Raw genomic sequence first — 23687 nt, forward strand, 5'->3', positions numbered from 1 at the left:
TGTTCATATTCTCAGCCTCGGGCAGGTGTCTTGAGTGGGCCATAGTAGGTGAACACTTACAGGTTCTTGTTCATGGACAAGGCAACACTCTCCTGCATCTCCACTGTGCCCTGGGCCTGTGGCCTAGACTTCTGTCCCTGGGCTGGTGATATTCTCCAGCACTGGGGCTGGTATGAGTTCTGGTCTCTGCCCAGCTTTATCTCCTACCCGCTGTGGGTTCCCTTCTTCCATTTCTGACACTTGATGATTTCCCTTTCTTCTTTTTAAGTTTAACTGTGTATTAAACTTTTAAAATATTTGTTTATTTATTTATTTATTTGGTTGTGTTTGGTCTTAGTTGCGTCCTGTGGGCTCTTTAGTTATGGCAGGTGGGCTCCTTACTTGCAGCCTGCCGGCTCCTTAGTTGTGGCATGTGAACTCAGTTGCAGCAAGCAGGTGGAATCTAGTTCCCTGACCAGGGATCGAGCCTGGACCCCCTGCATTGGGAGCATGGAGTCTTAACCACTGTGCCACCAGACAAGCCCCTTATTATCTTTTTAATGTTTTCTCCAACATTTGTATTGTTTAGAGTTAGAAAGGGAAGGGTTTTTATGTCTTCTCAGAGTATTTTAACTAGAAATCTCTCTATGCAAGTTCTTTAATCTCATTAAGTCTCAGTTTCCTCTTCAATAAAAGTGCTGGAGAAAGTACATTTGAATACTTAAGCATAGTTTCTGCAAAAAAGTAAATATTTTAAAAACAACATAGCCATTTTATTGTTTTCATTAGTACTGTAATAATTGTTGTGATTCCATTTTTCCTCTCCATTGCTGAATATCTCTGTAGGCATAATTATAGCCCAGGGTTGTTGTAAATATTAAATTATTTTTAAAAATTTGTTGTTGATGCTTTTAAAAATTGATAAAAGTAGTACACATTGGGAGTTCCCTGGTAGTCTAGTGGTTAAGATCCCAGGCTTTCACCACTGTGACCCGGCTTCAATACCTGGTCAGGGAACTAAGATCCCACATGCCCCACAGCATATCCAAAAAAAAAAAAAAAAAAATGGAATTCCCATTGAATGGGAAACCCTCAGCCATAGCGAAGTGTAGGCAGGGTCTAATAGGTCACTGTGTTTTTGGGCAGTATAGATTTTAGGTCAGAGCCTACAGATGGGTAACCCATAGCCCAAAATGTTTTTATTTGGCTGGCACAATGTTTCAAAATCTCTAAATTTGTTGCTAACACTTAAAAATGGTGATATTTCACATAAAATTCAGATATCTAACTTTTCTTGAGTAATCAGGATATGCAGGATAATCTGACCACACTGGGCCTTCTTCACAAACAGGATCAACAGCTTGTGCTGAATGGTTGCTCTCCCATATTTTCTCTCCATTATTGAGGCCAAAGGCCACTTACCATTTATTGTTACACATTTACAGTTGTTTTTTTAAAATAGTACAGAAATAGTTGTATATGCCTATTTTTCTGTCAAAAATAGGAAAACAAGAGATAGATGGAGAAAAACCACATTGTAAGCATTGATGAAAAAATTAATCAGTGGGTCTAAGAAAGAAATGGAAGATTTTATTTGAGCCAAATTTGAGGATTATAACCCAGGAAGAGCATCTCAGAAAGCTCTGAGACCTGTTCCACCCCTTAGAAGTCAAGGCGCAGTTATATAAGTTTTTTGAGACAGAGGCTGTACATCAAATGCTGTATTATTGGCAGTTTACATAATCCAGATCTAAGTGCCATATGACCCCTTATGAGATCAAGAAAGAATGGCATCTGTAAGGAGTTGTTTTATTGATGCTAGAATATTGCTCTTTGTGGTTGAGCAGGTATTTCTGTCAGTGGGGAAGGTTAGGTTAATGCATAATGTAGATACACAGTGCACAGTGGGAGGAGAGAGGAGACCAAAAGATAGAAAAAAATTTTTTGTTTAAATTTTTCTTGTCTTGCCATAAAATATGAGTTTTATTTCACGTACAAAATATGGAAAAGAGGCTATTTTGTGATAGAAAGGAAGACAGTTCCTACATATTTAATAGGATGTCTGTGTCAGTTTTCTCTTGCACTTGGCTTGCTTCACTTATTTGTGTTATCCTGTTTGGACCCTGTGGACATTTCAATTTGCAGCCTCCTCCTGAACATGCTGGCTCTCTAAGTTCTGTTCTTTTCTTTTACTTTTCTAGTCCTGTCTTCCCTTTTGTACTGTCCTAGCTTACCCTCAATAACTGAGTGTGTTTCCATGGAGAACTACCGAGACCTCTGGAGCAACGGAAAATCCATGTGTACTCAAGCCTGTTTGCTCCATCCCTCACCAGCCACGCCTCCTAGAAAAGTAAAAGTCCCCCTACCACTTGCTGATGATTAGATTTTTTAAATTTATTTATTTATTTATTTTTGGCTGCATTGGGTCTTCATTGCTGCGCATGGGCTTTCTCTAGTTGTGGCGAGCAGGGGCTACTGTTTGTTGCGGTGCGAGGGCTTCTCATTGTGGTGGCTTCTCTTTGTTGTGGAGCACGGGCTCTAGGTTCACAGGCTCGGTAGTTGTGGCACGTGGGCTCAGTAGTTGGGGTGCGCGGGCTCTAGAGCGCAGGCTCAGTAGTTGTGGCACACGGGCCCAGTTGCTCCGCGGCATGTGGGATCTTCCTCGACCAGGGCTCGAACCCATGTCCCTGCACTGGCAGGCAGACTCTTAATCACTGCACCACCAGGGAAGCCCTAGATTTTTTTAAAATTGCAAAGCAGACGTTTCCATTCAACTCTTAGAGATTGAAGGTTCAAACACAAACACCCTGAGGAAGATCCACTAACTAAAATTTACTCACAATAAATCAGCAAGTGGAAGTAAGAGTCTAGTTTATTCTGTTTTGATTGATGTGATTTTATAGGATTAAGAGAGCCCTGGGCAACTGGTAGAGGGCAGGAGGTTTTTCTTGGATGGAAATAGAGGTGGAGTACAGGACATACAAAAGGGGGAAAATATTTTAAAATATCACTGTTTCATGTGGAAATTTGTAGCAATTTTTTTAGTTTGTGAGCACATGGATTGTGAACGCAACAATTTTTGTGGGGTGGTGGTGGGGGACTTGTGTCCATGGAGCTTTAAATTCTGTATGTGAATATGTTGTTGCCATTTGTTTTGCAGATTGTGGGATTAGTGATATGCTTTCCTAAACAACAGAAAAGCTGAAGATGTCTAAACACTTAGTGGCTTTGACAGTGACCACCCTTCTTGGTATGGCTGTCGGGGGGTTTGTCCTGTGGAAAGGCATCCAGCGCCGGAGGAGCAAAGCAAGTCGTGTGACCCAGCAGCAGGTGTCACATCAGCAGCCGAAAGTGCCAGGCAGGAGAGAGTGGCCTGCTCCAGCAGAGGACCAGCAGCAGCACTCCAGTGCCCCCAGAGCCTCATGGGAAGAGAGGATCCTTGGAGCAAAGGTGGCAACTGTGTCTCAGGAGGCGGAGTGGGATCAAATTGAGCCCTTGCTTAGGAGTGAGTTAGAAGATTTTCCAGTGCTTGGAATCGACTGTGAGTGGGTAAGTTAAAAAGCAAAAATGAAACGTATCTTTTCTGCTTTTCCAGCTAGGGACCTTGAATAGTCAAATAGAGGATACGATTAAAGGAGAATTAGCTTGTTCTCAACTTATTTGTAAATAGATTTTAGCAGAAGGAGAAGCGGCTTCTGTTCTCAGGATAGGGAAGTGCTTATAATCATGGATTCTGGAGTCTGAGCTACATGAGTCCATTTTCACCACTTATTCTGTGAACTTGAACAAGTACTTAACCTCTTTGAGCCTCAGTGTACTTACCTGTAGCGGGGGTGTAATGGTATCTACCGCCCAGGGCTTTTTAAAGGATTCAAATAGATAATCCCTATATAGACTTCAGCACAGTTTTAACAGAGAGTAATTGTTCATTATATATTAGCTACTGTTAATATTTTTAATAGTATTTTCATAGGATGCCATGGAGAAGATAGTTAAGGAGGTCTAGTTAAATATGTGTTTATTACACAAATTGGGATTTAAAAAGATAATAGTTTAAATGCTAGACACTATTTATTCTAAGCCAGGTATTATGTTGGTTTTTTTTCATTATCTCATTTAATTTTGACAATAATCCTCTGTAGGAAGATACTGTTATTATTTCTTTACAGATAGGAAGTGTTAAACGGTTTAGTTACTTGCCCAAGGCTATGAAACTAGTAACCAGCATTTGAGCTGGTCTTCCTTAACCATGGTTAATCTTTCTAATAGCTATTACTTTGGGGGAGTTGTTACATAGTTGTGATGAGGATAATATGGTACACCTACTCTTCTGTCATTCTGATTCACAGAGTGAACTTTAATCTCCTTGCAACAGAAGGTACTATAAAATATAAATAAGTCACAGTTATCATCTCTTATTAATTCAGCATAATACCTTGCCAAAATTCTGTGATCTATGTCTTCTGGGTATCTGGAATACAGTCAAGAGCCAGGAAATGTAATCGAAAGAGGCCCTAAGCAGAATTGCTGCCACAAAATCAGATCATAGGTTGGTAGGAGGAACTAAAGATGCCAATACAGTGATGACCAAGAAGAGAACACCTGACAGTGTGGGAAAAGTTTAGTAGTCACATAAGGCCTTATGGAGCTACTGAGGGTATTTCTTTTTTTTTCTTTTTTGGCCGTGCGCTGCACGGCTTGCAGAATCTTAGTTCTCTGACCAGGGATTGAACCTGTGCCCTCTGCTTGAAAGTGTGGAGTCTTAGCCACTGGACCGCCAGGGAGTTCTCGAGGGTATTTCTTTATATCAGCAATAGCAGTAGTAGTTTATACCAGTGACTTTGGGCCATCAGGAAAGGATTGGGCACCTTTTGTTCATTGTGTATAAGAATTATATCATTTTAGAAATAAACATATTTCTATATCATTTTAGACATATTTACACCAACAACCATAGAAGAAAACATTAGTAAACAGTGAGCTTTAGTAGATTAGGAAAATTCACATTTGCCAAACACCGTGATTATCCTACCAAGTGAAGTATAACTGCAGCAACAACAGGGTAGTCTGAAGTGAATAGTAATGCAATCGATTTAATAATAATATGTTTAATCACTGTAGCAGAGTAAGTTAAAGTGGCAAATAATCCAAAACCCAGTTCCTTATGACTTTGGAATGTATTGAACTTCTTCTGATGCCACGTTCCCTTCAGGTGTGATTGCATTTCTCTGATTGCTGCCACAGAAGAACTTCCATCCATCCTCCTTCTTTTCATTCTTCCATTTCTGATTCGTTTTCTCTTTCATTCACTTTTGTGTAAGTATTTTCTTAGTTATTGTTTTTGTTCTTGTTTTACACAGTCAGTATTTGTTTCAGTTTACCAAAGTGTTTACCTTTTTCTTTGCTCATCCTTCCTTATATCTCAGAACTTTCTGGCATCATTCTCTTTAAGGTTGTCCTTTAGAAGTTCATTTCTTGAGGGGTCATTGATAGTAAACTTAATTATTATTGTTTTGAAAATGTCTTTATTTTGCTTTTGATCTTTGAAGATATTTTCACTGGATATGAAATTCTAGTTTAGCAACTTATCATTTTCAAGATCTCATTCCACTTTCTTCTGGCTTACATTGTTGCTGTTGAAAATAACTGTGAGTGTAAACGTTGATTCTTTATAGGTAATCTAATTTTTGGTAGCTCCTTTTAAGATCTTTTTGAGTTGCTGGTTCTGAAGATTTGCTGTCATGAGACTAATGTTGTTATCTTTCTGTATTTCCTGTTTGGGATTCAGAGAGATATCCTGGATGTAAGGATTGGTATCATATATCAATTTTTAAATTCTCTTTGAAGATCACAAGCTCCCCTAGGAATCACTGTCCTCCCACCAAGGGTTACTATTATATTATCCTGATTTTATTGTATTTACTTTTGTGTTTTTCTTTATACTTTTACTACTTAAACATGCATGCCTAGGCACGATAATTGAATTTTGTCTGCTTTTTAAATTTAATGTAAATGAAACCATCAAGTGTGTATTTTGTGTCTGGCTTCTTTTGTTCAACATTACGTTGGTGAGATTTACCCATGTTGTGTGTGACTGTGATTCATTGCCATATGTCCATTGTGTAAATATATCATGATTTATTCATCCATTCTAATACTGATGGACTTTTGGGTGGTTTACAGTTCGGGGCTCTTACAAAGAATGCTGCAATGAACAAATGCACTTATTATTATTGGGCATATGTATCTATGAGTGGAGTTCTAGGTCATAGAGTTTGTATATATATCTTTAACTTTTATACATAATGCCAAATTGTTTTCCAAGGTTGTTTTAACTAGTTTACCCTCATCAGTAGTAATGAGTGTACCCATTGTTTCTAGCTGTTTTCAGAAGTGGTTCTACTAGTTTAATCTCTCACCAAGACTATATGAAAATTCGCTTTGTCTTATGTCCTTGTCCACATTTGGTACTGTCAGATTTTAAAATTTTAGCCATCCTAATGGGTGTGTAGTAATATTTCATTGTGGTTTTAATTTGCATGTCCCTGACCAGTACTGAGATTGAGCATCTTTCTATATTTTATTGATCATTTTGATATCTTCTTTTATGGAGTACTTGTTCATGTCTCTTGCCTCTTTTTCTATTGAGTTGTCTTTTTCTTACTGATTTATAGTTCTTTATATATTTTGGTTATGAACGCTTTGTGAGTTAAATATACAGTAAATGTCTTCCCCCATTCTGTGGATTGCCTTTACATGCTTTTATTGTTAAAGCTTGATGAGCAGAAGATCTATATAGTGCTGTGTAACAAATCTTACCTTATCCCTAGTCATGAATATACTCTCCTATGTTATTTTCTTTGAGTTTTTGGGGTTTTTTTTTAATATATAAATTTGCTTATTTTATTTATTTATTTTTGCCTACGTTTGGTCTTCGTTACTGCATGCAGGTTTTCTCTAATTGTGGCAAGTGGGGGCTACTCTTTGTTGCAGCGTGCGGGCTTGCAGTGGCTTCTCTTGTTGCAGAGCACGGGCTCTAGGCATGCAGGCTTCAGTAGTTGTGGCACGCGGGCTCAGTAGTTGTGGCCCGCGAGCTCTAGAGCACAGGCTCAGTATTTGTGGCGCACAGGCTTAGTTGCTCCGTGGCATGTGGGATCTTCCCGGACCAGGGCTCGAACCCATGTCCCCTGCATTGGCTGGCGGATTCTTTTTTTTTTTTTTTTTTTAGCGGTATGCGGGCCTCTCACTGTTGTGGCCTCTCCCGTGGCAGAGCACAGGCTCTGGATGTGCAGGCTCGGTGGCCATGGCTCACGGGCCCAGCCGCTCCGCGGCATGTGGGATCTTCCCGGACCAGGGCATGAACTCATGTCCCCTGCATCAGCAGGCGGACTCTCAACCACTGCTCCATCAGGGAAGCCCCCCTGGTGGATTCTTAACCACTGCACCAACAGGGAAACCCTAAATGTGTGACTCTGTTTCTGTTTTGTAATTTAGTTCACGTGTAGCCATTTTTAGATTCTACCTATAAGTGATAACTTATGATAAGTCTCTTTTTCTGTCTGACTTATGTCACTTAGAATGATCATACCTGAGTCCACCCAAGTTGCTGCAACTGGCCTTATTTCATTGATTTCATGGCTGAGTAATAGTCCATAGTACATAAGTACCACATCTTCGTTATCCATTTTTTCCTTACAAGGACATTGAGATTGTATCCAGGTCAAGGCTCTTGTAAACAGAGCAGCACTAAACGTTGGGATGTCTGTGTCCTGTCGATTTTTGGTTTTCCCAAGATATACGCCCATGAGTGGAAGTGCCGTATGCTCTGTAGCTCTGTTTTTTAGATTTTTTATTAAACACAATACACTCCTCCAGAGTGGGCGCTGTCCTGCATTTCTGGTTTTTACACTTTGTGAGGATGGCCCTTCCGACTGATGCGAAGTGATACCTCTTTGTAGTGTTGATTTGCATTGTCCACCTGTTTGGTTGGCCAAAAAGGACGTATGCTTTTTTCCTGAATATCAGGAAAAACGCATATGCCCTTTTTGGCCAACTGCATCATTGGTGAAGTTCAGCTGCTTTTCATGTGCTTTAATGGCAGGTCCAATCTACCTCTTGAAATCCCTTTCCTGCAATTCTTCCTTGCTTACAAGTCCTTTTCGATGACTTACCTCAAGACATTTTTCGACAATAGGTATCATTTACAACCCTGCAGTTTTCTGAATTGCAGTGCCCCTGAGCTCCATTTTTCAACTTGTTGTTTTGGGAACTGGCCACAAAACAGCAGGATTGCTTCAGGCCCTATTCTTGTTCCGGGGGCAGGCTGAGCCTTTGGTCAGTTCCTCTTCCTGATTGGAAATTAGAGTGGCATGTGCCTGTCCAAACAACTAGGGCTTGTCTCTTATTGGTTCCCCCCGCTTCCACTTCATCCTCTGGACAAATTCCAAACTGTGTGAAACAGGATGTTGAAAGTACTGACTTCCCCAAGTGGGGAGATTGTTAGGAAAGAGGCTGGAGGGGGGAACCGACCACCAGGAGATGAGGAGATGAGGTGCCTTTTCCAAACTCTTCCCAATCAGCTGGTGTACTATCCTCTGGGTGTCCCATGCATGTTTTAGCTGTAGGAAGGGTCCCCAGCACCTGGAGGTTTGGGACCCATGGAATGGGGACCAGGCAGTATTACTCTAAAGGGGCTGCATTTGCTGGCCCATCCTCACCAAGCCTCTCAGCCCCACGAGTGTCCAGCCTTAGGTCCCATCCAGCTGTGGGTCTAGATGTGGTCTGTCCAGGTTGCACCACAGCCCCTGAACGAATTCTGTAAGAATTTCTCTCTCTCTCTCACTGTCTTTTTTTTTTTTGAATTTATTTTTATAATGGTGTATAGCTGATTTTCAATGCTGTGTTTCTTGCTGCTATACATCCACTTGATTCACTTACAGAGAGACATCAATAAATTCTTTTTCAGATTCTTACCAGTCTTTTTTTTTTTTTAATTTATTTTTGGCTGCGTTGGGTCTTTGTTGCTGTGCATAGGCTTTCTCTAGTTGCAGTGAGCGGGGGCTACTCTTCGTTATAGTGTGTGGGCTTCTCACTGCGGTGGCTTCTCTTGTTGCGGAGCATGGGCTCTAGGTGTGCAGGCTTCCGTAGTTGTGGTACACGGGCTTAGTTGCTCCATGGCATGTGGGATCTTCCCGGACCAGGGCTCGAACCTGTGTCCCCTGCATTGGCAGGTGGAATCTTAACCACTGCGCCACCAGGGAAGCCGGAGTTTTGTGGTTTTAACATTGCATATTTAGATTTATAATCTATCTGGAATTGATTTTTGTGTGTGTGTGTGTGTATGATGTGAGGTAGGGTTGAGTTTCATTTTTTCTTCTTATGGATATCCAATTGTCCTAGCACCACTGATTTTTTTTTTTTTTTTTTTTTTTTTTTTTTTTTTTTTTTTTTTTTTTTTTTGTGGTACGCGGGCCTCTCACTGTTGTGGCCTCTCCCGTTGCGGAGCACAGGCTCCGGATGCACAGGCTCAGCAGCCATGGCTCACGGGCCCAGCCGCTCCGCGGCATATGGGATCCTCCCAGACCGGGGCACGAACCCGTATCCCCTGCATCGGCAGGCGGACTCTCAACCACTGCGCCACCAGGGAGGCCCCCTAGCACCACTGATTGAAAAGATAAATCTCACTGCTGTGCAACGCCACTTTACTATAAAACAGGTATTTCTTTTTTTCATTTTCTTTTTTAAAATAAATTATTTATTTATTTATTTTTTGGCTGCGTTGGGTTTTTGTTGCTGGGTGCGGGCTTTCTCTAGTTGCAGCGAGCCGGGGCTACGCTTCGTTGTGGTGCGCGGGCTTCTCGTTGCAGTGGCTTCTCTTGTTGCGGAGCACGGGCTGTAGGCACGCGGGCTTCAGTAGTTGTGGCATGTGGGCTCAGTAGTTGTGGCTCATGGGCTCTAGAGTGCAGGCTCAGTAGTTGGGGTTCACGGGCTTAGTTACTCCGCGGCATGTGGGATCTTCCCGGAGCAGGGCTCGAACCCTTGTCCCTTGCATTGGCAGGTGGATTCTTAACCACTGCACCACCAGGGAAGTCCCAAAACACGTATCTCTATATGACTAGATCTATTTCTGGATACTCTAGTAGTCCATTTTTCTATTCTTCCACCAGTGATCTCAAACTGTCTTAGTTACTGTTGCTTTATAATGACTCTTGCTATCTGCCACAACAAGACTTTCTATCTTGTTTTTTTCCCGGAGGGTCTTGGATAGTCTTGGTCCTTTGCATTTCGTTATACATTTTAGAATCAGCTTTTCAGGTTTTACCAAAAAAAATTTCTTGATATTTTGATTAAGATTGCATTGGATCAATAGATCAGTTTGTGGGGAATTGACTTCTTTCCAGTACTGAGTTTTATAGTCTAAGAATATTTATTTAGATCTTTAACTTCTCTTAATAATATATTTGTAGATTTCTGTGATTAAAAAAGATTCTGTTATAAATGAAATCTTAAAAAATGTTGTGGGGACTTCCCTGGTGGCGCAGTGGTTGAGAGTCCGCCTGCCAATGCAGGGGACACGGGTTCGTGCCCCGGTCCGGGAAGATCCCACATGCCGCGGAGCGGCTGGGCCTGTGAGCTATGGCCGCTGAGCCTGCACGTCCAGAGCCTGTGCTCCGCAACGGGAGAGGCCACAACAGTGAGAGGCCCGTGTACCGCAAAAAAAAAAAAAAAAAAAAAAAAAAAAAATGTTGTGGGACTTCCCTGGTGGTGCAGTGGTTAAGAATCCGCCTGCCAATGTAGGGGACACGGGTTTGAGCCCTGGTCCGGGAAGATCCCACATGCCGCGGAGCAACTAAGCCCGTGCGCCACAACTACTGAAGGCTGCGCATCTGGAGCCCGTACCCCGCAACAAGAGAAGCCACCACAATGGGACGCCTGCGAACCACAATGAAGAGTAGCCCCCACTCACCACAACTAGGGAAAGCCCACACACAGCAACGAAGACCCAACGCAGCCAAAAATAAATAAATAAAAAAATTTTTTAAAGTTGTGTTTTTTTCTGGTATATAGAAATGTAACTTTATATGTATTTCTCTTATATTAAGGAACTTACTAAACTCACTTATTAATTCTAATTACTTGTAGATTCTTTTGGGTTTCTATATAAACTATTATATTATCTGTGAAGTGACAATTTTTTTTCCAGTCCTTACACTTTGTATTTCTTTTCCTGCCTTGCTGAACTGGCGAGGATCTCAATATAGTGCTCAGTATGAGTGGTGACAGTAGGCATCCTTGACTTATTCTCTGTCTCAGAATGACAGCTTTCAGCGTTTTCATATTGAGTACGATATCTGCAGTAGGTTTGTTTACAGATTAAATACATTCAATTCTATTCTTGGTTTCTTAAGAGTTTTTTTGGTTTGGTTTTGTTTTGGCTGCACCACACAGCTTGTGGAATCTTAGTTCCCTGATCAGGCACTGAACCCGGGCCCTTGGCAGTGAAAGTGTGGAGTCCTAACCACTGGACCGCCAGGGAATTCCCAAGAGTTTTTTTTTTTTTTCTTTAAAGAATGAGATATTATTTGCAGCAGCAAGAATGGACCTAGAGAATATCATACTAAGTAAAGTAAGTCAGACAGAGAAGTACAAATATTAATAGGATATCACTTATATGTGGAATCTAAAAATGCTAACTGAATCTATATACAAGACAGAAATAGACTCACAGACATAGAAAACAAACTTATGATTAACAAAGGGGACAGGGGGTGGAGGAGGGATAAACTAGGAGTATGAGATTAACAGATATAAACTATTATACATAAAATAGATAAGCAACAAGGATTTAGTGTATCCTTGGGACTAGATTTAATATCTTATAATAACCTATAATGGAAAATAATTTGAAATATATATATATATATACATATATATATATAAAACTGAATCACTTTGCTGTACACCTGAAACTAACACAATATTGTAAATCAATTATACTTCAATTTTAAAAAAGTTTTTTTTTAATTATGAATAGTTGTTGAATTTTATTAGGTGCCTTTTCTGAATTTCTTGAGATGAGTATGTAGTTTTTCTCCTTTATTCTGTTCTTGTGGTGAAAATACATTGATTTTTGAATGCCTGGAATAAATCCAACTTGGTCATGATGTCTTATTCTCCTTATACATTGCTGATTCACTTTACTAGTGTTTTAAAAATAATCTATATTCATGAGTGATATTGGCTTATAATTTTCCTTTCTAGAAATGACCTTGTCAGATTTTGATAAAAATGTTATGCTGGCCTCATACAAGTTAGGGCTGTTCCTTGTTTTTGTGTTCTCTGGAAGAGTTTGTGTAAGACTGTCATTCTTTTTTCCTTAAATGTTTGATTAGAATCTACTGGTGAAGCCATCTGGAGTTTTCTTCTGAGGGAAGTTTTTGAATTATGAATACAATTTTTAAAATAGTTTTGGGGCTATTCATATTTTCTATTTCTTCATGTCTGTTTTGATAAATTTTATTTTTCATCTAAATATGTCTTCTTTCAAATTTTTAAATTACAGGCTTATACTTGTTTATAATATCCAGTGACATTTTTTTTTTCCTATCTGATGGATATGTAAGGACATTTTTTTCTTTTTTTTTCTTTTTTTTTTTTTGTGGTATGTGGGCCTCTCACTGTTGTGGCCTCTCCCGTTGTGGAGCACAGGCTCCGGATGAGCAGGCTCAGCAGCCATGGCTCACGGGCCCAGCCGCTCCGTGGCATGTGGGATCTTCCCGGACCAGGGCACGAACCCGTGTTCCCTGCATCGGCAGGCAGACTCTCAACCACTGCGCCACCAGGGAAGCCCTTGTAAGGACATTTTTTTTTTTTTTTTTTTTTTTTGTGGTATGCGGGCCTCTCACTGCTGTGGCCTCTCCCGTTGCGGAGCACAGGCTCCGGATGCGCAGGCTCAGCAGCCATGGCTCACGGGCCCAGCCGCTCCGCGGCATATGGGATCCTCCCAGACCGGGGCACGAACCCGCATCCCCTGCATCGGCAGGCGGACTCTCAACCACTGCGCCACCAGGGAGGCCCTGTAAGGACATTTTTGACAATGCTTATTTGCTTCTCTTTTTTTTTCTTGATTACTCCTTCCATGGGTTTATCAGTGTTATTAGTCTTTTCAGAGAACCCACTTCTGGCTTTGTTGATCTTTATTTTTTGTTTATGTTCCATTACACTGATTTCTGCTCTTTATTATTTCTTTTCATCTACTTGTTTGGGTATAATTTGCTATTCTCCATTTATTCTTCGACCTACTCTAATCTGACATCCTACCGTACTACTCCACTGAAATGGATGAAGTTGATGGCTTTCTTGTTTTCCAGTCCAGTGGACACTTATTTGGACTCATGTTATTCTAGCTCTCAAAAGCATCTGCATAATTCCTGCACGAGACATTCTCTTTGGCTTTCATGCCATCATACTCTCCTATCTCCTGTCTTACTGTTCTTTCCTCTTTTTCCTTTTCTGATCCCCCTTCTACCTCACATCCAAATATTGAGTTGACTTAGGCTTGGTCTCTTCTGTATCCACCCCAGGGACTGCAAACTCAGATGCCTACAAGGTCCAGACAGGAAATGTAAATGAACAATGTAGAGTGATTGTTTGCATTTTCGAATGCATAGGAGTATTCTTCAATTTCATCAAGAAGTATGCCCCCTCCCTTTATCCTTTAAACACAAGGCCTCTGTGATCTATCTTCCATTTTCCTAGTTTTATAGAGACATGGATCCTGAGAAATATTTCTTTGCTTGAAAAACAGTGGTTTACAAATACAATGATAAATGGGAAATGACAGTTGGCTTCAGTGTTGAGAAGACATTATGGTGAATTAGAGAATTCATGCCTTATATAAACGAGGAAGCTGCTATACAGTTCAAGCCAAGTGTTGCCAGATTGTCCAGTTCTTTAAAAAGAAACTCGATATATAGATTTTTTAAAAATGTGAACTCCACTGCAATTTAAAAGTTCTGGCACAAGTTTTTTAAATGTGGAGATCAAAGAAATATATAATATTAAACATCTGTGGGTCAGTAGACAGGTCCAAGGACTGCTAATTTATGTCCTCTGATTTATATTCTTTTTCTAAGTGACCTCATCTAATTTTGTAGCTTTAAATGTCGTTGATAGGCTGAAGACTCTCAAAATTAGAACTCCAGCCCTTTACATCCACCTGTCTACTTGACATCTCCCTTGAATGTCTAATAGTCATCTCAGACTTAACATGTTCCTAACAGACCTCTCGGTTTTTCTTCCCAAACCTGTATTATCCCTAGTCTTCTCCACCTTTAAGATAAAAATCAAGAGAGACATCCTCCCTGCTAAGGTTTGTCTAACAGAAGTGATATGATTGAAAGTCAGACACAAAAAGGCAGTTATAATATGTTAAGTTTCTTTAATGGCAAAATATGTGGAAATTCAAAGAAGTGGTTATAGAAAGCAGGAAATAACACAGTATTCTACCAGATAGAGGTATGTGTTTCCAGATTCCCCCGGGTTACCCATGGTGCTGTGTAACAACGGATAAAGCACCTGTATAAAATGAGGATTCTGCCATGTTTTAGAAGCTATTATTGCCTTTCTCCTGGGGAGAGGGAGATGTTAAATAGATTTCTGGCCCCTGACTCCTGCCTGATTTTTCCTGGAGTCTCTGGCTGTAGACTGCCTTGCTTAACAGGTGCAAAGTAATTGGTGTAATAAAGACTGAATGAAGTGAAGGTCATTTTCCCAAGAGCATCCTTCTGCAGGCCCAGGCTTCAGGTTTGCCTGAAGTCCCCTCCTTTGTCCTTACTATTAACCCTTCATTTCCATTTAGGAAGTATTACCCTTGTTATTTCCAAAATAGATTTTGCATCCATATACTTCTCTACATCTCCTCTACTTCCTTCCTAGTCCAACCCTCAAGAGTCTCTTATTTGGACCTTTGCAGTAGCCTCCTGACTGGCCTCCCTACTTGGACTCATATACCTATGATCCCTTCTCCATAGAGTAAGCAAAGTGCTCTTTTAAAAATGCTAATCTGATCATATTAGTCCCCTGCTTGAAAAGCCTCCCTTGCTTCTTATAAAACCAAGATGTCTTAATTACTTATGTGTTCTTAAGGACTCACATGCTCTTGCCTCTCTCAGTATCTCTGATTTAGTCTCCTTTTCTCTTCCTCTTACTACTTTCCAGCTTCATTGAGCCTTCATTCTGTCACTTGAACAGGACAAGCTCATTCCTGTCTCAAAGCCATGGTCTAATTTAACTGACACATAAACTCCACCGATAGAGCTGTTTATTAGTTAACCTTGTTCCAGCCCAGAATATGGTCTCAGATTATTTTTTGCTCCCTGCTGCCATTGTGGGGTCATTTAAAGAATCACGGACTTTTCCATACTGTTTTATTTGCTCTGGATTTGTAAGATCCCTGAAGCTAAAATGGATGATCACTGGCCCTCAGGAAGGAGGATCCCTAAACCAGTCCTCTGTGAGTGAATCACTGAAATACAGAAAAAAGTGTTAGAAATTTTGTCTACAATGATTGATGGCATCATTCATTTAAAATTTTTACTTTCGTGTGTATTTCATAATGTCTTAACACGTTAGTATAGTACTACGTTTATATGATTTATAAATGCATATGTACATATATTGTGTATGTCCCAAACATTTCTTAGGAGTCGACTAATCAAAAAACAAACAAAAAACCCAGTGACCCCTGGATTACATAATGCTAATGAAATTAAAATGTGGGTTTTTTTCCTATTAAATACAATGTTGGTAAGCCAAGGGTTTCATTATTTTCCATGGGTGGTAAGTGATGTCAAGGCAAAAAGATGTTGGCAAAAGGGGGAAATATAAGAAATTAAGACTAGATATCTTATTATTGGGACTTCCCTGGTGGTCCAGTGGGTAAGGCTCTATGCTCCCAATGCAGGGAGCCCGGGTTCAATCCCTGGTGGGAGAACTAGATCCCGCATGCATGCCACAACTAAGAGTTTGCATGCCACAACTAAGAGTCTTCATGCCGCAACTAAGAAGTCTACATGCTGCAACTAAAGATCCCGCATGCCGCAACGAAGATCCCATGTGCTGCAACTAAGACCTGACACAGCCCCCCGCCACAAAACAAAGACTAGATACCTTATTCTTTAAGCCAAATTGAGTCTGCTAGAAGCAATATTCTTCCAATCATACATTCAGTATAAATTGGGTACCTATTGGAATCATAAACATTTGGATTCCTAGTGGAAAAACCTTAATTATAATACAGTGGATCTTAAGCACAATCCAGAAACAGTATTAAAAGGACAACTTATCTAGCTAGCTAACTATTTATTTAATGTATTTTAGACAACGGAACTTGACTGAAAAGATTTTCAAATATCTGACCTTAGGAATTATCAGTGAGTATTATGTCAAATTAGCAGTGCTAAATATTAGAAGTAGAGATTTTCTGCTTTTTCTTGGAGAGAGCCAGTATTATAGAGGGAGGGAATTATGCTTTAATTAAAAAAAAGTGATTTGGCCACATCCAGATGAATTGTTATAGAATAGGAACCAGTAGTCAAGTTTCTTCTGGGTCTTGTTGACCTTCCAAGAAATAGACACTTTGGAAATCAAACTGGCATGTTTCCATTTGAGGATATGATAAAGCAATGCCTGAGAAGGGGAATCCTAAAGCTTTTCTGAGTTAAACCGTGGTTTTACTTAGCACTGAAGTAGAAGTCGAGGAGGAAGTCCCTCCTAATTTTTTTTTTTTTTTTTTTTTTTTTTTTTTGCGTTACACCGGCCTCTCACTGTTGTGGCCTCTCCCGTTGCGGAGCACAGGCTCCGGACGCGCAGGCTCAGCAGCCATGGCTCACGGGCCCAGCCACTCCGCGGCATGTGGGATCCTCCTGGACCGGGGCACGAACCCGTGTCCCCTGCATCGGCAAGCGGACTCTCAACCACTGCGCCACCAGGGAAGCCCTACATTTTTTTTTATGAACAGCATTTGTGACCATAAAAATGCTGAGAAAGCACTCTGTGCTCCTATGATTTATTATATTGGCAGATACCACTTACTGACGGTACTGTATTTCCTACCTCTTTTTAAAAATCGGATCTTGAAGCAGTGATGACAAGTAAATGAGTCAAGTTACTAACATGTATGTTAAAGAGTCTAGAAAATGAAAAGAGTGCATCATCATTTGGCAGTCTGTTCCTTAGCCTTTTATTTCCTTAGCTTTTTAAAACCAGTGTGTCTCACATGACTCTGCCAGTGTGTGTCCCAGTGCTGCTCTGTGTCAGCTGGTCACTATTTATGGCCTGCTCATTTTAGGCTCATGTTTGGGCCCCCAGTAACCTCTGTTTAGGCCGCTGCTTCTTAGAGTCCACTGCATTTGTTAGCAAAGGCTCATCCTTAGGTTTGAGGCAAACTCTGGTCACTTGTTCCCTCTGGGAAGTTAAGACTGTACCTCTTAGACTTTTTTGCCAGACTTTCATGTTGTACGTGGTCCTACACTGGGGTGTGAACTGTGGCCCTGTTTTCCTCTGTTACAGGTGAATTGGGAAGGCAGAGCCAGTCCTCTGTCACTCCTTCAAATGGCCTCTCCAAGTGGCTTCTGTGCCTTGGTTCGCTTGCCCAAGCTGATCTGTGGAGGAAGGACACTACCAAAAACGTTACTGGACATTTTGGCAGATGGCACAATTTTAAAAGTTGGAGTAGGATGTTCAGAAGATGCCAACAAGCTTCTGCAAGATTATGGCCTCGTCGTTAAGGGGTGCCTGGACCTCAGATACCTAGCCATGAGGCAGAGGTATGGTTTGTATGAATACTGGAACTCCTGTAGCTGTGGGGTAAATATTTTAGCAAGAGTTGTAGATTACTGAGACTCAGTAATGAAGCCTCTAAAATTCTTTAGAAGCTTAGAGGCTTCTGAGATGCATATTGAATTTGTGAGGAAATAGTCCAACTTCTGGGAAAACTTTAGTTACCTAGAATTGGTCTTTTTAGATGAAGCATTAATAAGGTGTCTCTATAAGCTACAGGTTGTAAACTGATGGGCTCCTTGGGCAAATTAGAGTTGCAGATTTTTTGTTTTTGTTTTTGTCCTGCATGATATTTGGGGGAGATTTTAGTTTACATTCAGAAGATTTAATGTAAAAATCTCTATTCCTGGCTTCTCTTGAAAAATTAGGTGATTTGACTACACTAGGTCAGTAGTTCTAGATGGCAGCAGTTGGTTGGAAGCATCATCCTCTTAGATGAGCATGCTTTGTTCAATTTGCCAGAATCCCCACCCCTCCCAGCTGTCACACCCAGCTCATCCTGATCAACATTTGAATGTGCAGACCCTGCTTTTGGCCCAGAATGGTGGTAGACCTAATGCTTTACTGAGAGGAAGAGATTTCCCTTTCCTTTGGAATTCTATTCCTGTGGAAATTCTACCCTTTTTAAGGAAACTGCAGTTACCTTCTCATGTATATATACAGGTCCTCATTTTAATAGTGTGGACTGAAACAGCCTCTCTCCCTGCCTTTCTCCCTGCCACTGATATTGAAGGGCTGGAGGATTTGATAAACTAAGAGAAGGCCTGATTAAAATCTATGCTTATCATAATTTTTTGGTAGTAAATGAAATTTTAGTTTAGTTTAGTAGTTTGGCTTGTGTAAATGAAACTCTTATACAAAAAAAAAAAAAAGAAACTCTTATAAATGAAGGATCCATTTTTTTCCAAGTAATACATTGAAATATTTACTGTAACATTCTTTTAGCTCTGTAAAAGTATTTGGAGTGTAGCAGCCAAAGCCGCCTTTCGTCAGGCCCTCCTTCCTTTGGTGCCGCCTCCCCAGAGCTGCCTGCTGTTACTCTGCTATTAGAGGCCATGTGTATCGTGGCCAGGAGCTGACTCCAGAGCAGGCTGTGAGGGTGGGAGTCCCAGTCTTCCTCTTACCAGCAGCGTGACCTTTGTCAGGTTACTAAGCCTCACTGTTCCTCAGTTCCCTCATCTGAAAAGTAGAAATAATAATGTTCCCATCTCATAGGACTGGTGTGAGGATTAAACGAGTTAAACTATGTAAAGAACTTAGAAATGGTGTTTGACATATAGAGAGTGCTGTGTAAATTTCAACTATTACTGTCCATCATCATCATCATCATCACTACCACCTATAGCACCACCATGATCTGACTGGTTTGTCCTTCCAGATCTCTTTCTATCCATTTACAGTCCTCTCTATGAGTATATAGAAATTAGAAGTGCCCTTACTTATCTGGCTAAATGCAGAATGGCCAAGTGTCAAAAAACAAAATTTGGCCAAAGCTGACTGTGACCATGAACTTCTCTAGAAATAAGAATGAAGCATTTATCAGGCTTCTTCTTTTTTTTTTTTTTGCGGTACGCGGGCCTCTCACTGTTGGGGCCTCTCCCACTGCGGAGCACAGGCTCCGGACGCGCAGGCTCAGTGGCCATGGCTCACGGGCCCAGCCGCTCCATGACATGTGGGATCTTCCTGGACCGGGGCACGAACCCGTGTCCTCTGCATCGGCAGGCAGACAGACTCTCAACCACTGCACCACCAGGGAAGCCCAGGTTTCTTCATTTTTAATGAAATCTTATTAAAATTTTAAACATTCTTATTTTATTATTGAATACTTTAGAAGTAAAATTAAAATTTTTTGACATATAGTAGAAGAAATTTGACATTATAGTGCAAGAATTATACTCAGCTTTTAGCCATAGGCTGCTCCTGGTGTTTGCTGTAAGTAGTTACTTTCATTGGACTTTGGAGAGGAGCACAGATTTTCTTGGTAATGCTGTCCTCTTTTCTTCATACTCTCTATATTTTTATTATGTGTTAGCAGAAGATAATTTATTATGGAGATTGTTGTATATGATTTTGGAACTTTTCCTAGTGAAACTTTGAAGTAGCAAAGGTGGCATCTTGTTTTTAATCCATTCTCGAAAAATGTGAAACCTTCCCAGATAGGACGTTTAAAAAAAGACTAATGGGGCTTCCCTGGTGGTGCAGTGGTCATGAATCCCCCTGCCAATGCAGGGGACACAGGTTCGAGCCCTGGTCTGGGAAGATCTCACATGCCGCGGAGCAACTGAGTCCATGCACCACAACCAATGAAGCCCACGCGCCTAGCGTCCATGCTCCGCAACAGGAGAAGCCACTGCAATGAGAAGCCCGTGCACCACAACGAAGAGTAGCCCCCACTCCCTGCAACTAGAGAAAGCCCACGTGCAGCAACGAAGACCCAACGCAGCCAAAAATAAATAAATAAATAATTAAAAAAAAAAAAAAAGACTAATGACCTAAATGGAATTAAGTAACGAAAAACTAAGTGCTGTCTTTCAATGAGGGTAATGATTTCAAGGATTATGGAATACCCAGGCTTGATAAATTGCACAGCTGTTAGAAAGAATGTAATAAGTACATTTGTGCTTACTGTCAGGGAAGGAGGTCCCTGATACATTAAGTGATAGAGCAAGTTGCAGAATAAAAAACAAATACCAAGAAACTATATCTGCTCCTCCGTCTAACCATCTGTTTTTTTGTTTGTCTGTAAAAAACGTCTGAAGGGGCCACAGTATACTCATAAGGGTCATTCTTCCTGAAGAGTGGAAGTGGGGGGTGGAGGGCTTTCACTTTTCACCCATTACTCTTCTCTGTTGTCTGAATTTTTAACAATAAACACTCATTGCTATTGTAATTACTAATATAAAGGAAAGCATAAAAAGATTTTTAAAATTTTTAAAAAAAGGAAAGAAGTTTGTCTCCCCCAAATTCTTAATTTCCATTAATTGAACCACGACCTTACATATTTTACCTGAGTGGGTCTGGGCCTTTTTTTTTAACTTTTTAGTCAGTGCTGCCTTTTGGGGGTGATGAAATCCATCAAGTTACTGCTTGTTTTTGTAAGGAGGGACTTCCTTTTCTTCATCATTATAATAATTTCATTTTCCACAGTACCTGAGGGAATCGTGCATGTTGTAACAGTAACACTGATGTGAACCTCCACCTCCAAGCTTCCTCCTCTAAAACCTCTCATCTCTCACTTGGTAACCAGCAAGTCAGCTCCACTTTTGTAGACTGGTGTGTTCTTAATTTTACATTAGCCCTTGTTTGGACTCTCCAATCCTTGGGTAAATTAATTTTTTTCACCACTCTGCAGCTATTTGAATCAGAAAGTGTTTGAAGAGCAGAAGATTATTTGATTTTATTGTACCTTCGTGCCCTCCATGAAAGTAGCCTTATCACATTTTTCAAATTTGAAAAGTAATACACAAACACTAGCCAATTCAAATATAAAAAATGTAGGACTTCCCTGGTGGTGCAGTGGTTAAGGACCCACCTGCCAATGCAGGGGACATGGGTTCGAGCCCTGGTCCAGGAAGATCCCACATGCAACTAACAACTAAGCCCATGCACCATAACTACTGAGCCTGCGCTCTAGAGCCTGCGAGCCACAACTACTGAGCCCATGTGCCACAACTACTGAGCCCGCACACCTAGAGCCCGTGGTCCGCAACAAGAGAAAGCACCGCAATAAGAAGCCTGCGCACCGCAACGAAGAGTAACCACCACTCGCTGCAACTAGAGAAAGCCCGCACGCAGCAATGAAGACCCAACACAGCCAAAAATATATATATATATATACATATATATAAAATGTAAAGATTTATGATCACCCCAAACCCCACACCCAGAGATTGCATGGATATTTAACCAGTCTTCTATTGAGGATGTTAGGTTGTTTCCAGTTCTTTGCTACTATAAATAGTGCTATACTGAAGATTGTTTTATGTACATTTGTCTTAGGACAAATTACTAAAAGTGGAATTATTGAATCACAGAATTTTCATGTTCAAAATTTTGATAGCTATTTACTGACAAACTGTTTTTCATAAAGGTTATACAAATGTTCAGTGCACAAATTTTAGATTAGATGGTGATTCTTCATGTTCCACCAATACTAGATATAGTTATTTTTTTAAAATCTTTGTAATCTGATAGATTTTTAAATTGTATATACTTTTTATTTGGTTTGATGTAGTGAGATTATGTGTCATTTGTTTATTGGCCATTTGTATACCTTTTTTGATTTGCCTGTTCTTGTCCTTTCCCATTTTTGACACATGCTTTTATTTATTTCTTGTAGAAACAATTTGCTCTCTAATGGGCTTAGCCTGAAATCACTCGCTGAGACTGTTTTGAACTTTCCCCTTGACAAGTCCCTTCTGCTTCGTTGCAGCAACTGGGATGCTGAGACTCTTACTAAGGATCAGGTACTTCTTATCAGAGTAGTTGAAGAGTGGAAGAGTCATTGCTTGTGAAATATAATTATTTAAAAAATTCTAGGGCTTCCCTGGTGGCGCAGTGGTTGAGAGTCTGCCTGCTGATGCAGGAGACACAGGTTCGTGCCCCGGTCCGGGAAGATCCCACATGCCGTGGAGCGGCTGGGCCCGTGGGCCATGGCCGCTGAGCCTGCGTGTCCGGAGCCTGTGCTCCACAGCGGGAGAGGCCACAACAGTGAGAGGCCCGCATACAGCAAAAAAAAAAAAAAAATTCTAATCCTCAAAGATGATATGTGTTGGGCAGAAATGCCTTAAAATAGCCTCATTGATGATACCCAAGAAAAATGCTCTATAATAATGTAGATGCTACTTAAATAAAAGGGTAAGAGTCCCCATTCTATTTTTTTGGAGCATTTACTATATGCCAGGCATTTCAGAAAATGTAATTTTTTTTGTCATGAATACAAATGCATAATTTAAAAACCCAAAGTGTTATAAGACTTATAAGAAACAGCCAGTAGTTCCCTGCCTTCCTCTCCCATTCCTAATTACTCTTCCTTCTTTTCAGAGGCAACTGATTTCATTTCTTTCTGGTAATTACCATTATATTTTAAATTTACATGCATATATTACTCTTTCTTATTTTACATATTATCTTTTGACTTCTTGCTGTGGAAGACATGATTTAGTATAGTACTCTTGCAATTCCTGTATCCCCAGACAGATATTTATTCCCTTCCCCATGCTCCTAATCGAGGTAAATCATCACTTTTATCAGGTTAATATCTACTTATATTGATATTATTTATAGCTGCTCCACATAGCAAACTGACTAAAGTAAATGTTTTTTCCTTGTACAACTTTTCGTTTTCCCAGGAGTGTAATTTATATTTTTGTTTGCTTAGTTTTCTGTATACCTGTTAACTGTTTCAACCCCAGACTCTTTAACGGAACTATGTAGAGATCTCCTTTCTGCTGCTTCAGACACAGTCAGGTAACTTACTCATTTCATTTTCCCTTGGAGCTAGCCCTGCTAGTGCTCTGTCATCCTGCTCCTTTCAGGACTGGTTGCACTCCAGCCCTGCTGCCCAACTCTCATCCTGAAATTTGCATTTACCGTCAACCTGGGAATTCCCTTCACCTCTCTTCTATAGTAGATCCTCTGTTTTAAAAATATCGCGTCTTTTTACTTTCTTATCTTGGTGGAGTACATTCAAAATAGCTTCTTGAGAAAAGGAGCATGGGGAGTTAATTTATGACACCATGCATGTCTGCAAAGATATTAGTTTCCCTATTAACTGATAGTTCGGCTGAAGGATAGCATTTTAGGGTGGAAATCATATTCCTTCAGAACTTTGAAGGCAATGCTCCTTGTAGCTTCCAGTGTTGATG

General features: G+C 40.5%; 1 protein-coding gene across 1 annotated transcript in view; it reads left to right on the top strand.

Annotated features, from left to right (window-relative positions):
• Positions 1 to 3186: 3186 nt before the first annotated feature.
• Positions 3187 to 23687, top strand: part of EXD2 (exonuclease 3'-5' domain containing 2) — a gene marked incomplete at both ends in the record, with an annotated part of 32934 nt that continues 12433 nt past the window's right edge. Inside the window, 3 exons of the mRNA XM_079699377.1 lie at positions 3187 to 3528; positions 17551 to 17807; positions 22160 to 22286. Coding sequence (XP_079555503.1) covers positions 3187 to 3528; positions 17551 to 17807; positions 22160 to 22286 — 726 coding nt within the window. The remainder of the gene's footprint in view (positions 3529 to 17550; positions 17808 to 22159; positions 22287 to 23687) is intronic.

This window comes from Hyperoodon ampullatus (assembly GCF_949752795.1).
Source record: "Hyperoodon ampullatus genome assembly, chromosome: 3".
NCBI lineage: Eukaryota > Metazoa > Chordata > Mammalia > Artiodactyla > Ziphiidae > Hyperoodon > Hyperoodon ampullatus.